Source organism: Muscardinus avellanarius (genome assembly GCF_963383645.1).
Source record: "Muscardinus avellanarius genome assembly, chromosome: X".
Lineage (NCBI taxonomy): Eukaryota > Metazoa > Chordata > Mammalia > Rodentia > Gliridae > Muscardinus > Muscardinus avellanarius.
Genome location: NC_137792.1, coordinates 10,933,476 through 10,951,634, shown reverse-complemented (window position 1 = coordinate 10,951,634; position 18,159 = coordinate 10,933,476). Strand labels below are relative to the sequence as shown.

Below are 18,159 nucleotides of genomic sequence, written 5' to 3'. Positions count from 1 at the left end.
AAAGGGGTGGGGTGATTTATGTTCTCCTGAAAAGCAATCATACTTGCAATTACTGGGAGGTAAGTTCTAGGCCTGAGAAACTGAACTACAATGCTCTATCACCAGTGAACATATATTATTAATATTTACTAAGGGTATGTAGTATAGATGCCCCAAATCAGTAATACTTCCCACAAGGGGGATAATGTAATGATTCAGGGTGATTCAGTAGTAGACTCAGGTGTTGACTAAATATAAGGGGGTGGTAGAAGCACCCAGGAGGTGAGTATTTTTTCTGAAAAGGGGGAGTAAAATAATAAGTTTATACATCTTTGGTACACTATGCTAGCCACTCTGATAACCTATAAAAGGCATAATCCCTTCCCCAGTAAATTCAGAGTTCAGGAATTTTTCATCCATTGAGAGACAGGGAAGAAGTTTCCAAGTTGGCTTTTATAAAATACAGATTGGACTTCTGGTTTCGGGACTAGATGGAATAGACACATTTATCCCTATTCTTCCCACTAAACACAGATAAAATTCTAGACATAGTATATGCAATAAACACAAAATATTTCTGAAAGATGGAGTAAAGAAACCAGCAAAAGAACTCACTACCCAAGGAAACACATGATGATGAATTCCTGGGGTTTTCTTTTGCTTTATATATCCCCGACTGGATACTGGAGAAGACAGTAATCCACAAATGCCAATGACTGACAAAGCTTCCCCCTCCAAAACAAATCTGCTTTTAGCAAGCCTATCTTCTAACAAATCTTATTCACTGGAATGCCCCATTTGTGTCAGCATTAAGGACATTTAAAAGACCTTTTTCTAGTCAAAGGAACTGGAAAGGGGTAGCTAAAAATTACAGAAAACTTCTATATAATAACTATCCTACTACAACCAAACACCACAAAAAAGTGTGACCCAATGATCTCATCTTCATCAGCCAATGCTAAGTGGAAAGTCTAGACTTCTTCCACAGGGCAGCACTAATGAGTCATCCCCTTCCCACCAGGGTAGTATCAGAAAATTTCAAGTAGGAAGCCAGGACCTTCACTACTTTCCAGGGGAAAAGGTGCATCTTTTCACTGTGGAGGCCACAGGAGGAGCAGTAACCAAATACCACTGCCCTTCCCAGTTAGGATGGTATCGATGGAGGCATAGTGAGAAGTCTGAAGTACCTCCTCCATCCAGCAGTAACAATTCATCCCCAAGGGTATAAATGGAGGTCAAGTGGACTTTCATCCCCATCTGGAAGAAACAAGATGACAATCCTCCTCCCTCACTGGTACAGTGTCAGGAGGAGCATGTTTAAACAAAAGCTTTAAATAAGATCCAGAGTTTTATAACATAATACATAAAATGCCTAGGATATAATAAAAACTCATTCATCAAAAAAAGAAGCAGAAAATCTCAGCATAAGAAAAGATAATCAGTGGATACCAATACCTAGATGATACAGTAGGATTTTAATTTAACCATTATATAAAAGCTTCTATGTCACCATTGCCAAACTATGGAACCAGCCAAAATGTCCATCAATAGATGAATGGATTACAAAATTATGGGATATGTACACAGTGGAATTTTACTCAGCCATAAAGAAAAACAATTATATCATTTAGAGGGAAATGGATGGAACTAAAGGACATTATGCTAAGTGAGATTAGTCAGTCACAAAAAAATAAGAAATCAGATGCTCTCCCTGATAAGTAAAAGCTAGGGAGAAAATGGGTCATAGGAGGAACTCTAGATGAAAAAAGATTTTATAGATGAGCAAATAAGGCAACCTAACTGAGGGCATGGGAGGAGGGAAGAGGGAAATACTCTAATACATATGATGTACTTTAAGAAACATATCAATGTCAATTACTAAGCCAAACATGAGAAGGAGGGAGGGGGAAGGAATGAGGTGGGAACTGGGTAAGGGCTAATTGAGTGATGTGTGCATGTATGTCTCTACCATCTTGCATTCCATTAAGAGGTATGAATAAAATGCACCAATAGATTTTTTAAAGATTTGATGGAAAATTACAAGCACATCTAAAACATAAAAATACAATATTTCAGCAAAGAAAGAAAAGACAAAGAAGAACCAAGTGAAAAAAGTTAGAACTAAAAAATACAATAACTGAAATTTAAAAACTCAATTGCAGATGGAGCAGGATATAAAATGGTAGAATACAGTAAGGCAGCAGTTTCCAATTGCTCCATGACTCATTGAATCAGTGAGAATACTGCATCTTGGCAAGAAAAGAAAGGCAGTATGAGCTTAGCCAAGATATTGTGAACTTAGGAGAATCAGAGGCAGATGTTTGAAAAGAGCTTTGTACTCCTTAGCTGGTGAGTGGAGGGCAGAGTCAGAAACCATCCTTTAAAAAAAACAGAAAAAATAAACTAGAAACAAAACTGAACAGAACCTCAAGGACCTATAGGACCATATTATCTCCTTGGAGTTCAGAAGATGAGACAAAGAGTGAGCTGAAAATGCAAATGAAGAAGTAATAGCTGAAAATTTCTCAAATTTAACAAAAGCCATAAACCTACAGACTCAAACAGAGACAAATCAAAAGAGGCTAAATTACAAGCAAAATTTTGAGAGTTTAAAGAAAGAAAAAATTCTTAAAGCTCTAAAAAATGGTATCTTATTTACAGGAGATAATGATTCAAAAGAAAACAGATATCTAATCAGAAACCATAACGGCCAAAAGGAAGCAGTATATTTTCCAAGTTAACAGAAAAGATCTATAAATCTAAAATTCTATATCTAATGAAAATGTCTTTAGGAATTAAAGGGAAACCAAGGCATTTTTAAATTTTTTATTGAACATAAATGGTATACATTTAAACTATACTTGATGCCCTCTCCCCCCTCCCGCCCCTGTTTTCCCTTCCCCCCTCCCAGCAATAAAACAATGATTGTCCCGGGTAACCATGCCATATTCATAATTTTACATTTATTCGGATGTGGACCCTCATTAATCAAGTTCAGCCTTCCTCCTCCTCTATCTTTCCATTCAAGCTTTGCTGGTATTTTCCCTCCATTATCTGGAGTACCACTGGTATCCTCTGGATTCCCTAGTTTGGGCATTTTAGAGGAAACATATGTAACTTCTCCTTCTGTACTTGGCTGGTCTCGCTTAACATAATGCTCTCCAGGACTTTCCATCTTCTTGCAAAAGGTATGATTTTGTTCTTCTTTATGGCTGAGTAGAATTCCATTGTGTGTATTTCCCAGAGTTTTGCAATCCATTCATCTGTTGATGGGGACCTGGATTGGTTCCATCTTTTGGCTATTACAAATTGTGCTGCTATGAACATAAATATGTTCATATGAACATATGTTGCTATAGTTCTCTGTTTTCAACCCCTTTTTAAAAATACCCAGGAGTGGTAGAGCTGCATAGTATGGTGGATCTATTCCTAGCTTTCTTAGGAATCTCCACACAGATCTCCATAGTGGCTGAACTAGTTTGCACTCCCACCAACAGTGTAAAAGAGTTCCTCTTTCCCCATGTCCTTGCCAGCATTTGTTGTTATTTGATTTCTTTATGCTTGCCACTCTGACTGGGGTTAGATGGAATCTCAGTGTAGTTTTGATTTGCATCTCCCTGATGGCCAATGATGTAGAGCATCGTTTCATGTATCTATTGGCCCTTTGTATCTCTTCTTTTGTGAAGTGTCTATTTAGTTCATTTGTCCATTTCTTGATTGGGTTGTGTGCTTTGCTAGTGTAGAGTCTTTTGAGCTCTTTGTATATTCTGGATATTAGTCCCCTATCAGAGTGGTGGCTGGTAGAGATCTTTTCCCATTCTGTAGGCTTCCTCTTTTAAGTTGTTGATGGTTTCCTTTGATAAGAAACTTTTAAGTTTGATGTTATCCCACATGTTAATTCTTGCTTTAATTTCCTGAGCTTTGGAGGTTTTGTTGAGAAAGTTACTGCCTGTGCCAATATTTTGTAGTGTTGAACCTATGCTTTCCTCTACTAACTTCACAGTCTTAGGTCTAATTTCTAAGTCTTTGATCCATCTTGAGTTGATTCCTGTGCATGTTGAGATATAGGGGTTTAGATTCATCTTTTTACAAATGGATAGCCAGTCTCCCAGGACCATTTGTTGAAAAGGCTGTCTTTTCTCCAGTGTATGACTTTGGCTCCTTTGTCAAAGATTAATTGACTAAAGATGTGTGGGTTTGTTTCTGTATCTTCTATTCTAATCCACTGGTCAGTATATCTGTTATTGTGCCAGTTCCATGCTGTTTTTACTACTATTGCTCTACAGTATAATTTGAAGTCTGGGATTGTGATGCCTCCTGCATGTTTCATATTGCTGAGAATTGCTTTGGCTATTCTTGGTCTTTTCTTTCTCCATATAAAGTTCATGATTGATTTTTCTAGGTCTCTGAAGAATGTCACTGGTATTTTAATGGGAATTGCATTGAACCTATAGATCAGTTTTGGTAGAATGGCCATTTTGATGATATTTATTCTGCCTATCCATGAGTACAGGAGTCTTTCCATCTTCCAAGGTCTTCTTCAATTTCTTTCTTTAATGTTTTATAGTTTTTGTTGTAGAGGTCTTTTCCATCTTGGGTTAGGTTTATTCCTAGATATTTTATTGGTTTTGAGGTTATAGTGAATGGAATTGTTTTCTTTGTTTCTTTCATCGTGGATTCATTGTTGGCATAAAGAAAAGCCATTGATTTCCTTAGGTTGATTTTGTATCCTGCAACTTTGCTGAATTTGTCAATCAGCTCCAGAAGTCTTTTGGTTGAGTTCTTTGGGTCTTCCAGATAAAGGATCATGTCATCTGTGAATAAGGATAATTTTAATTCCTCTCTTCCTATGTGAATTCCTTTTATTTCCTTCTCTTGTCTTACTGCTGGAGCAAGAGTCTCAAGGACTATATTGAAAAGGAGTGGTGATAGTGGGCATCCTTGTCTTGTTCCTGACTTTAGCGGAAATTCTTGCAGTTTTTCCCCATTCAATATAATGTTGGCTTTGGGTTTACAGTATATTGCCTTAATGATGTTGAAGTACGTTCCTTCTATCCCAATTTTCTGCAGTGTTTTTAACATAAATGGGTGTTGGATTTTGTCAAATGCTTTTTCAGCATCTATTGCTATGATGATGTGGTTTTTGTTCTTGGTTCTATTTATGTGGTGGATAACATGCATTGATTTGCGTATTTTGAACCAGCCTTGTTTTTCTGGGATGAACCCAACTTGATCATGATGTATTATTCTCTTGATGTAGTTTTGAATGTATATAGCTATTATTTTGTTTAGAATTTTTGCATCTATGTTCATTAAGGATATTGGTCTGTAATTTTCCTTTCTTGAAGTATCTTCATTTGGTTTGGGGATTAATGTGATACTGGCTTCATAGAAGGAATTTAGGAGAGTTCCATCTCTTTCAATTTCCTGGAACAAGGTATGAAGTATTGGTATTATTTGTTCACTGAAGGTTTTGTAGAATTCAGCTGTAAACCCATCTGGGCCTGGGCTTTTCTTTGGTGGAAGAATCTTTAATGCTGTTTCTATTTCTTTGGTTGCTATTGGTTGGTTTAGGCTTGCTATATCCTCTTGGCTGAGTGTAGGTAGGTTAACTGTGCTTAGAAATCTATCAATTTCTTCCATGTTTTCAAGTCTATTGGAGTATAATTTTTAAAGTAGTTTCTGTTAATCTTTTGAATTTCTTCACTATCTGTGGTGATATCTCCTTTTTCATTTCTAATTTTGATAATTTGAGCTGATTCTCTTTTTCTTTTGGTTAGGTTGGCCAGGGGTTTATCAATTCTATTGATCTTCTCAAAGAACCAACTTTTTGTTTTATTGATTCTTTGAATTGTTTTTTTATTCTCTATTTAATTTATTTCTGCTCTAATTTTAATAATTTCTTGCCTTCTGCTGGCTTTGGGAGTAGACTGTTGCAGACTTTCTAGGTCCTTGAGTTGTGTCATTAGGTTCTTTACTTGGCGGTTTTCTGTCCTTCTTATGTGGGCACTCAATGCAATAAACTTTCCTCTTAATACTACCGTCATAGTGTCCCATAGATTTTGGTAGGTTGTGTCTCTGTTTTCATTTGTTTCCATAAATTTTTTTATTTCTTCCCTAATTTCTGCTCTTACCCATTCATCATTCAATAGTGTATCATTCAATTTCCATGTATTTGAATAATTTCTTTTTGAGTTTCCTGTTATTGATTTCTACTTTTATTCCATTATAGTCTGAAAAGATGCAAGGAATTATATTACATCTTTTGAATTTGCTGGCACTTTCTTTGTGTCCCAGTATGTGGTCTATTTTGGAGAAGGTTCCATGGGCTGCTGAGAAAAATATGTATTCTGTAATTCCTGGCTGAAATATTATGTAAATGTCTATTAGGTCCATTTGGTTTATGGTTTTCTTTAGTTCTAAAGAGTCTTTACTCATCTTTTGCCTTGAAGATCGAGCTAGTGGTGTGAGAGGCATATTAAAGTCTCCCAGAATTATTGTATTTGGGTCTATTTGGGATCTGATGTCCAGAAGGGTTTGTTTTACAAATGTGGTTGCACCCACGTTTGGGGCATACATATTTACTATCATTATATCTTCTTGGTGTATTGTTCCTTTTAGTAAAAGGAGGTGCCCTGATTTGTCTCTTATGATGTGTTTTAAAGTCTGTTTTGTTGGATATCAGGGTTGCTACCCCTGCTCTCTTTTAGTCTCCAGTAGCATGATATATCTTTTTCCATCCTTTCACTTTCAGTCTGTGAATGTCTTTGGCTGTAAGGTGAGTTTCTTGCAGACAACATATATTTGGATTATGTTTCTTGATCCACATGGCCAGTCTATGTCTTTTGATTGGTGAGTTAAGTCCTTTGACATTAAGAGATATTATTGAAATATGATTTTTGTTTTCTGCCATTTTATGTTCTGTCTACTATTGGATGGATTGGTCTTTCTTCTTTACTTAAATGGCCCACTTATTGACTTCCTCTCTTATCTGGTTCTGGAGTCTGCTTCTTTTTTCTTCTTTATGGTTTATTTCTTTAAGAATTTCCTCTAGTGTAGGCTTTGAATTCATGAATTTTTTAAGATTCTGTTTATCCTGAAACACTTTTGTTTCCCCATTGATTTTGAATAGTTGTTTTGCTGGATAAATAAGCTTCGGTTGGAAGTTATTTTCTTCCAGGGTCTGAAGCACGTCGTACCAGTCTCTCCTATTATTCATGACCTGGGTTGTATAGTTTGGGGTGATTCTTATTGTTTTGCCTCTATATGTCACCCGTCCTTTTGTTCTTACTGCTTTTAAGATTCCTTCCTTGGTCTCTATGTTGGTCATTTTGGTTATTATGTGGCGTGGCGTGGTCCTTCTTTGGTCCTGTCTCAATGGAGTTCTGTATGCCTCCTGGACATGAAGATCCAAGTCTCTTTCCATGTTTGGAAAATTCTCTGAGATTATTTCTTTGAAGAGATTATGGATGCCCTTGGTCTGTACCTCTATCCCTTCTTCAATGCCTATTATCCATAAGTTAGGGTGCTTCATATTATCCCATATTTTCTGGATGTTTAGGTTTTGTTGCTATAAAGATTTCTGTATATCGCTGACCGTGTTTTCGGTTTTGGATGTACTGTCTTCTAACAGTGATATTCTGTTTTTCATTTCATCAATCTTCCAGAATTTCTTTCTATTGCTGCCTTCATTTCACTTATTGACTCTTTCATTTCATTCCAAACCTCTTTCTGATTCGTTCTTGGTGTTTCTATCTCATCTTTCATCTCTGCTAGACTTGTTTTAAATCCTTTCATCATATTGTAGATCAAGATTCGGAACTCCCCTTCTTGCATTTCTTGAAGGTCAGTATTCGTGACTTCTGTTGTTTCTCCACTATTCCTGGTTCTCATATTTTCACCATTCTCAGGCCTGTTCTTCTGTTGTCTTCCCATTGAGATGATTGGGTGATGGTGGAGTAGCTGGCAGCCCAATCAGAAGCTCCGACGGGCTGGTAGTTCTTCTGTATCTGGTTCTCCAGAGGCTGTAGGTCTGGTGCAGAGGTGACTCCTGGGTCTCTGTGATTCCTGGGTCTCCGAAGGAGCTTTTGGATTTTGTTGCCACATTGGTGTAAGTCAGGTCCCGGAGCTATGGTTTGGGCTGGAGCTCTGCTGGTGCTGGGAGGGGGCTGTGCTGAAGCCTGGTGCTGCAGCCTCTGAGAGGCTGCTGGCTGGTGCTGGGCCCTGGCTGGGCTGGGGCTGGGCTTGGGCTCGGCTGGGGCCGGAGATGGTAGCAGCCCTGGGGGCTCTGGAAGGAGCGGAGCCCGAGCCTCCGGGCCCCGGGGCAGCTTACTGGCGGCTGTAGGTCCCGCGCAGAGGTGACTCCTGGGTCTCTGTGATCCCTGGGTCTCCGAAGGAGCTTTCGGATTTTGTTGCCACATTGGTGTAAGTCCTGTCCCGGGGCTACGGTTTGGGCTGGTAGCCTGAGTAGCGGCAGCCTGCCGGCAGCCCAGCTGTGGCTACAGCTGATCCGAAACGGGAGCTTTTTTTTTTTCTTCCCCTCCCGCAGTTCAAGGTTCCTGGTTTTCCTTCAGCAAGGTTCCTGGGTCAGTTTTAGTTTCTGAGATATATTTATTTTGTTGGTTGAGACACTGCTTTCTCGTTAGTTGAACTTTATTTATTTCAAGTACTGAGAAGTGCTGTGTCCCTCAGTCTTCTCCCACAATTCAAACCAAGGTATTTTTATGCAAATAAAAGGTATAGGAATATACCAGCAGATCTACCCTAAAAGCATTACTAAAAGAATTCCTGGAACAAAAAAAGAAATGCTATAGCAATCTTGAACATGAGGCAGGGATTTAAAAAAACAGCAAAAGTATAAACATAATAAAACTTTCCCTTTTCTCTTAAAATCTTTAAAATTTTAAAACAAATAAAATGGATCAATTTCTTCAAAAGTATAAACTATAGCAACCCACCCTATATTTCATATTGAGTTTTAAAATTTTATGAAACTTTCAAAAGTTTCCCCAAATAAATCTCAGGGCCCAGATAGTTTCACTGAAAAACTGTTCCAAAATTTCTAAAAATAATTAATATCATTTTCTACACAATCTTATCCATAAAAAGAAGAAAATATACAAGTTGACTGCAAGTCCTATCAAGATCCCAACAACTTTTTGTGTAAAGATAAAATTATTCTAACATTTATATGGAAAGTCAAAGGAATTATTTTAGAATAACTAAAATAGCTTTGAAAATGAGTTTCAAAGTGGGAGAAATATGATGTTATATACATGCAGTATCACGTAATCATGTAATGAAGACAGTAATCAAGGGACTGAGGATGTAGCTATTGGTAGACCACTAGCCTAACATTCATGAGGCACTAGGTCTGATTCCCAGTACCAAAATAGAAAAAAGACTGTAGGGTACTGGTAGAGGAGAGATACATGGAAGCAGAACACTGAATCTAGAAATAGACATATGCAAGAACAACCAAATTATTTTTGAAAACAAGTGCATGGGGAAAGAATAGCATTTTTAACAAATGGTTTCAAGCAAGTGAATATCAATGGATTAAAAAATGAACCTTGACCTAAGTCTCTACCTTATATAAAATTAACAACCAAATGGATTATAGACTTCACTGTAAAGTATAAAACTGTAACTTTTAGAAGAAAACAGAAGAGAAAATCTTTGGAACCAGGTGAAGAGTTTTTAGATGTGACACTAAAACCACAATTCACAAAAGAAAAAGAAATCAATAGACTGGATTTTGCCAAAGTTTTAGAAACTTTTGCTCTGCAAAATACTCTGTTAAGATGATAAAAATGTAGGAGGAAATATGTGAAAACAACTAATCTAATAATGAGTTTATATTCCAAATATAAAACAAACCCTCAATATTTAAACAAATAAATTTTTTTTGGTGGTACTGGGGTTCCTGGAAGCCTTTCTACCTCCGGGCTACACTCCCAGACCTATTTTTACATTTTTATTTGGAAACAGGGTCTCCTAAGCCAGCGCGCACGGCTAGCTTCGAACCTGCGTGATCCTCCTGTCTCTGCCTCCCAAGCGCGGGGATTACAAGCGTGCCCACCACGCCTGGCTTAAACAAATAAAATTATAAAACCAATAAGGGATAGAATGACTCTTGTGCAGAGTGAGAAAATGGGGTTTACTTCCATTTTTCTGTATATGGTTAAGTTTGAGATGGACATATGGTTACCTAAATAGATACTATATTTCCCAGAATCCTTGGCAGGTACGTGAGAATATTTGAATAAGTTTTGGGCAACTGGGTCAGAGAGAAGTGATGTGCACCATTCTGAATCATGTCCTTAAAAATAATCTGTCTTTCTCCCATTCTCCTTTCCCTCTTTTTGTGGCCTGGGATGTGATCAGGTCAGTGGTGAGCCATATTCAATCACACAGATAAAGATAAGCCCCCAAAGGATCTAGAACAAAAAGAAAGAAGGCACTTGGGTTCCTAGACAGAGATGCTCTGCCCTGCTGGACCACTCACCAACTCAAACTTTTACAAAAGAAAGAAATTAACTTCCATGTTATTTGAGCCACTCGTACCTGCTTTTTGTTTAAGTAGCTGGAGCAATATTTTAAAACAATATTATAAGCCGGGTATGATAGCACATGTTTGTAATCCCAGCATTTGGGAGGCAGGAGGCAGAGACAGGAGGATTGGAAGATCATGGTTCGCAGACAGTCTCAGCTATTTAGTGAGGCCCTGCACAACTTAGTGAGACCCTGTTTCAAAATAAAGAATACAAAATAGGGCAGAGGTGTAGCTTGAAGGTCGAATGCCCCTGGGTTCCATCCCCAGATCCACACAAAAAAATATTATAAACTGCCTTTTGTAGCTAGGAAAAAAGTATTCTTAGCCAGACTACAGGTCCCTGCTTTCTTTTTTCCTTTCTTTCTTTCTTTCTTTCTTTCTTTCTTTCTTTCTTTCTTTCTTTCTTTCCTTTTTTCTTTTTGGTGGTATTGGGGTTCCTGGAAACCCTTCTACCTCCAGACTACACTCACAGACCTATTTTTTATATTTTTATTTGGAAACAGGGTCTCCTAAGCCAGCAAGGATGGCTTCAAACCTGCGCGATCCTTCTATCTCCGCCTCCCAAGCGCGGGGATTACAAGCGTGCGCCACCACACCCGGAAGGACCCTGCTTTCTACTAAGTAAATTCTGAGTAGTTTCTAAGAAACTATTAAGAAATATATATATGTGTGTATGTTTGTATTGTATATATATAGTTATATATATGAATATATATTGTCTTTTCTCTACTATTGGAAAGAGCTTAAATCCTTTTCAACATGGATGCCAGTCATCAATTCCACAGAAATTCCAATACTACTATGCATAAGAAGGAAAAAGGAAAAAAACCTGTAACCACATTAAGAACTGGGTACTCCTTCATCCTTACACTATTACCACACAGGCAAATAAACACCACCACCCTGACTCTGGGACTGTCCCAAGGTTGTCCAGTACACTACCTAGAGTAACAGAGAAGAGTATAGGCTATGGAGGATGGAACAGGCTCAGTCACAGTGCCATGATATGACATCCACTAGCTGTGAACTGCTTGAATAATTCTACTTTCCAAATGCCCATCCTTAGCAGATACAGAAGATGTAGAGGAAAAACAACTAAACCAAGTTGTTTCTAAGAAAAATCCACTTTTGTCTTTAGTGAAGATGAAAAAATCCAAAATCTGTTTACTTCTCATAACCTGAACTTATTTCACTTGAAGACAAAATGTTTATCAGTTTCTTTGCATTAAATAGAGTAGACAATGATAATATCTAAAGCTGAATTTGTTTCTTATACTGGTCCAGTTCTGATGTTAATTTCCCCAAGTGCTGATGACCATTTTGCAGGTACTATACTTTTCTTTAGCCTTTTTCACTCCATGTTCTATTAAAGAAGCCCCAAAGAAAATGACTTGTTACTCTTTTGTCAATTTTCCAAAAGAAAATACATAGCAAACTATGACTCTAGATGCATAAGAGAGAGGTTAACTTACCACACACAATGGCTGTCTAAGGACATCAGAGCTTAATTCTCCCCTAAGACTCTGAATGAGAAGAAACTATAAACTAACCATCTTGTGTCTGTTCTCTCTCTCTCTCTCTCTCTCTCTCTCTCTCTCTCTCTCTCTCTCTCGGGCTTAAAACATTATGAATGTTAAATTGCTTCTTATCACTTCAAAATAAACTAATCTGAGAACTAGCAAAGTTGTATAAAATTCCCTGACCTCAAAGCTTAAGAACCTGCTATTTATACAATGAATTATACTGCTAGCAGGCACTAGCCTCTCTCAGATGAATACCATGTGGTCATCTCATCTAGTGAGAGAGTATCAAAGTGAGGGGCACTCACTGAACAGGCATATAAACAAAAATACCCCCTTTCAATAAATGATGCTGGGACAACTGAATATACACATGTAAAAGAATGAAACTGGACCCCATTTGCATACCATGCACAAAAAGAACTCAAAATAGACCACAGGAATCAATGTATAATCTAAAACTGTAAAACTTATAAAAGTAAACGTAAGAGCCAATCTTCATGAGGTTGGAGTAGATAATGGTTTCTTAGACATGATACCCAAAATATGAGTCAAAAGAAAATATACATCAACTGGACTACAAAAATTTAAAATGTGCTACAAACAATATGTTGAGAAAATAAAAAGACAACCCAAGTAATGGGAGAACATATTTGCAAAACATATATCTGAGAAAGAAATTGTGCCCAAAATATATAAAAAACTCATACCTCAAAAATAAAAAAATCAAAGCTTCTGTAAAAAAGGAAACTATTAAGAATCCACAGAGAGAGCCTACAGAATAGGAGATCTCTACCACCTATGCATCAAACAAAAATCTAACATCTAGAATATATAAAGAGCCTAAAAAGATTAACACTAAGAAAATATAACCCAAATCAAAATAATGAGCAACTGAACTGAACAGATCTTTTCAAAAGAAGAAATACAAATAACCAACAAATATGTAAAAAAAAGTTTTAACATTGTTAGTAAGCAGGGAAATGCAAATTAAAACTACACTCAGATTCCATCTAACTCCAGTTAGAATTGTAATCCATCAAGAACGCAAATAATAATAAATGCTGGCAAGGCTGTGGGGAAATAAAAACCCTATTACACTGTTGGTGGGACTACAGAGCAGCCACTATGGAGATTGGTGTGGTGGCTTCTCAGATTAGGAACAAAACTATCATATGACCGGGGCAACTCCTCAAAGGAAATGAAATCAAATATTAAAACCATACTTGCATACTCATGTTCATAGAAGGATAATTTACAGTAGCCAAATTATGGTACCAGGCTAGGTATCCTTCAACAGGTGAATGGGGCACAAAACATTGGTATATACACACAATGGAATTTTACTCAGCCATAGAGAAGAACAAAATCACGCCATTTGTAGGAAAATAGATGGAACTCAAAAATATACTGAGTAAATACAATCCCCCAAAATGAGCAGATGTATGTTTTCTCTTATATATGGAAGCTAGAGAGATATTGGGAAATAAGGGCAACATTAGATAGATGAGTTGAAACTCCAGGAGAGTAACTGAAGGGGATTAGAGAAGAGAGAGGAAATCATAATTAACAGTTTAAATAATGCTATGAATGAATACAAAACTACAAATTTCAATATCAAAGACATTCATGAGGAGGGGAAGAAAAGAAAAAGGACCCACTGGGGAGGGCACCAAGAGCTGTGTGCATTTGCCTAAAACTCTGTACCCCAATGTGACGTAAAATTACAATGCAATGCACCAAATTAAAAAAAATAAAAAGATGAACAACTTAATTAAAATGGGCTGCATTCTTAATAAGTACAGAGAAAGATGTTCAATGCCATTAGTCATTAAGAAAACACAAATCAAGGGAGAAGTAGAATTAATGAATGAAAATGCTTCCACTAACATTATATACATATGTGAGAATCCCAATGCCAACCTCAATATCTTGTATAGGAATGGGGGGAGTAGAAAGGGAGCCAGGGCTAATCTTGCCAAGTGCTGTGTTCATGTATGTCAATATCACTATGAATTACATGATGATGTGAGACCATAAGTTTACAATACACCAACAAAAGTATAAAAAGAAAATACAAATCAAATGACAGATACTTCTTTATACACTGTGGCTCTAATAAAGAAAACAAGGATGTATTGATGAAGAAGCAGAAGAACTAGAATTCTCATATATTGATGAGAATGCAAAATGGTACAATCACTGTGCCAAACACTTTGGTAGTTCTTCAAAATGTTAAATATAGAGTAACCACATAACCCATCAATTATACACTTAGGTATATAACTGAGAGAAATGAAAATCTAGGTCCCACACTGAAAATGAGTATACAAAAGGTATAGCAAAATGATTCTTAATAGCCAAAATGTGAAGACCCAATAATCAATGATGAATGGTTGAATAAAATATAGTATATCCCTACAATGGATTATTATTCAGCAATAAAAATAAGTTCTGACTCATGACACAACATGGATAAACCTTGAAAACACTATAATAAGTTAAAAAATTCAGACACAAAGAACCACATATTGCATAAATCTATTTAAAGGAAATTAGAAAATAGTCAAAATAAAGACAAAAGAAGATTAATGGCTGCCAGGAGATGGATGGGGGGGGAATGAGGAACAACTAACAAAGGGCACTGATATTCTTCTGGAGGATGACAAAAATGTTCTAAATTATATGGTGGTAATGGTTGCCATGACTTTGTGAATATATTAAAATCTACTAAATTTTAGATTTAAAAGGATGAACTATATGCTATATAAATTCTATTTCAATAAAGCTGAAATTTTTTAAAAATACAAAATAAGAAAAGATCTTTGCATGGGAGGATACTATGGGCACTACTGAGTGACAATAACTTGAAATTGAGATTAAAGTAAAATACTGGAGTAGAACATGAGGGGAAATGTAGTGTCTCTGATTGAGATCTATCCTCTAGGCTTGGAAGATAGTCAAAGTTCTCAGTGAAGGGAGTGCAAACTAGTTCAGCCACTATGGAGATCAGTGTGGGGATTCCTTAGAAAGCTGGGAATGGGTCCACAATATGATCCGGCTATACCACTCCTGGGTATCTTTCCAAACAGGTTGAAATCAGAGAACTATGTTAACATATGCATACCCATGTTCACAGCAGCACAATTCCTAATAGCCAAAATATGGAACCAACCTAAATCGTCATCAACAGATGAATGGATTGTGAAATTATGGGAAATACACACAATAGAATTCTACTCAGCTATAAAGAAGAACAAAATCCTGTCATTCACAAGAAGATGGAAAGACCTGGAGAACATTATGTTAAGTGAGATCAGTCAGGCACAGAAAGAGAAGGGACATATGTTTTCTCTAATGTGCTCAAGCTACAGAGCATTAGGAATACCAGAGGGATTCCGGATAATGGAGGGGAAACCTCAGCAAAGCTGAAATGGAAGGGTAGGAGAGGAAGAAGGCTGAGGTTGATTAATGGAAGAGCTACACTCGAATATATGTAAAAGTATGAATGTAGCATGCTCAGCCTGGACACTCATTGTTGGGAGGTGGGGAAGGGAAAGCGGGGTGGGGGAGGGCACCAATACAGTCTGAATGTATGCCATTTTCAATATGATCCACATAAAAATAAAAAAATCTCAGTGAACATGACAGAAAATATACTTCTTGACGTCACCAGAAAACTATCCATTTTTTTTGGGGGGGGCGGGAATCATTTAAGAAGAGGGATGCAGAGATTCAGAATGGGCCTTTAGCTACAAAAGCATGTGGCTGACACCATCCACAGAACCTGTCACTTTTCTTTTCACATAGTAAATGGAAGACAATCCTTGTGGCCCCTAAAACCTGCAAGGCATGTAAGAAGCCTCATGATGGGTATTGAGTGTCTTCATTAGTGACCAGTCTGGCTCACTTAAAGTCAAGTTACAGCCTCAGGTTTCTACCCTCAATACCTCACTCAGTGTTATACAGAAAATTGAGGCAGCTTATGGCTCTTCCCAAATGCACCTTCTAGAGGAGGATGGTTTGTGCACCATTGTTTCAGACCCTGTTCATGTCCACAAGTGTTCCCATACTCCTTCCAATATCAGTTTCAGCTGGTACAACAGATAGTCTGGAGGCTCTTCCTGTACCTACTCAGTGCTGAGGTGATCTATGATGGGAACTCTATGAGGATAAAAAAATCACATACCCTTCTACTTAAGTCTATGGACATAGAGATAACCATTTGTTCTGAAGGAATATCAGATAGAACAGGAAAAGAAGGTGAATTAAAATTGATAGTGCTGTTTTCTTCCTAGGAAAATTTGGACCAGCATAAGAAACAACATTAGGAAGGAAAAGGGTAAAGGAAGGGCAGGAAACCAAATCAAACCACCACAGCTTGGGTCAAGTTAATTCCCATAGTTTATAAAGCCTACAATGTGACTGAGAGACTCTAATTCCATCAGAGAGATGAGTAGGACAACCATAAAACCCTTCTGTGGTTATGAGTGTAAATGTGAATACATTTACATGTATGTCTACACACACACACACACACACACACACACACACACACACACACTAAAACTTTCTCACCCTTACTCATTTATCTGCTCTACTTACTTTTGGACTGTTGGATGGGATTTCACAGCTGTTACAGAAGTTTGCCCAGCTACAGCAGTCAAGGACTCTTGGCTTTCAGTAGATTGATTTTCAGGTCTCAGTTTCCTACGAATTGGCTTTGATGGGGGCTGAGAATATGGTACCTCCTGTGAATTAAAAAACAATTTTAAAAAAAGTTAAATGCTGAGCTGGGTGTGGTGGCACACGCTTGTAATCCCAGCATTCAGGAGGCTGAGACCAGAGGATCATGGTTCGTGGACAGCCTCAGCTACTTAGCAAGGCCTTTTGCAACTCAGTGAGACCCTGTTTCAAAAAATAAAAAGACTAAACATATAGGGGTATAGCTCAGAGGTAGAATGCCCCTGGGTTTCATACCCAGTACTGCAAAAAAATTAAATAAATAAATAGATAAATAAATACATACATACATACATACATACATACATGTTGCCCCAACCCATCATGCTAGTGTCCCATAGACCTCTATCCCTACCCCAAGATAAGAAGACTACTCTATTCAAACTCCTTACCCAAGGATATGTGGCTGATTCCTGATTCAACAAGAACTATAAGGATACAGGCATCAGATTCCAGCAGCCAGCTAGCCAGCCTACTTGTCTTTCCTTTTTCCCTCCATCTCTCCCTCCCTTCAATTCCTTTGTATTCAGGACTGAACTCAGGGCATTCTACCTCTGACCTACAACCCCAGACCTTTTTACTTCTTATTTTGAAATAGAATCTTATTATATCATGAAGGGTCTTGCTGTGTTTGAGTATGGCCTAGAACCTGAAATTCTCTTCTCTCTGCCTTGCAAGTACTAGAATTACAGGCATATGCCACCATCCCTGGCTTCTTCTACTTTTTCTTTTATGTATGTATGTATGTATGTATGTATGTATGTATTTATTTATTTATTTATTGTGGTACTGAGAATAAAACCCAGGGGCATTCTACCTCCAAGCTACACTCTCAGCCCTGTTTTTTATTCTTTATTTTGAAACCGGGTCTCACTGAGTTGCAGAGGGCCTCACTAAGTAGCTGAGGCTGGCCACGAACCACAATCCTCTGGTCTCAGCCTCCCATGTACTGGGATTACAAGCGTGCGCCACCACGCCCAGCTCCACTTTTCCTTTTAAATGCTTGCAGTCTATTACCTCTTCTTGTCACTTGGAAGGGTACAGGAATCAAATTCTAGTGGCCTTCCCTTATTTCATTCCTTCTTTCCCTTTTATTCTTTCTCATTTTTCTTAGTCTATTATTTCTTGTCATTTAAACTCACATAAAACCTGTGCATCTATCACCATGGGGTATTTTACAACTGAAGACAAAATTGGCTCCTGCCTCACTTTGGGGCCTTTTGGAATATAAGTTTCAATGATTTTAGTGGTCTTAGCCATACACTCATCATTCTCCTACTCCAACTCCTACATGCAGTAAAGCAGAAGGAGCAAGAGTGTGTTCTGGAAGGACTCACTGCCTCTCCCGCATATGCTTCTGAG

The 18,159-nt window shown here is 37.7% G+C and overlaps 1 protein-coding gene across 9 annotated transcripts in view; it reads right to left on the bottom strand.

Annotated features, from left to right (window-relative positions):
- The window catches only part of REPS2 (RALBP1 associated Eps domain containing 2), a gene marked incomplete at both ends in the record, with an annotated part of 264,962 nt that overhangs the window by 2,435 nt on the left and 244,368 nt on the right, over positions 1-18,159 (bottom strand). For all 9 annotated transcript variants that reach the window (XM_080719429.1, XM_080719431.1, XM_080719435.1 and 6 more), the window contains one exon: positions 16,660-16,805. In XM_080719429.1, the coding sequence (XP_080575555.1) occupies positions 16,660-16,805 (146 nt within the window). The remainder of the gene's footprint in view (positions 1-16,659; positions 16,806-18,159) is intronic.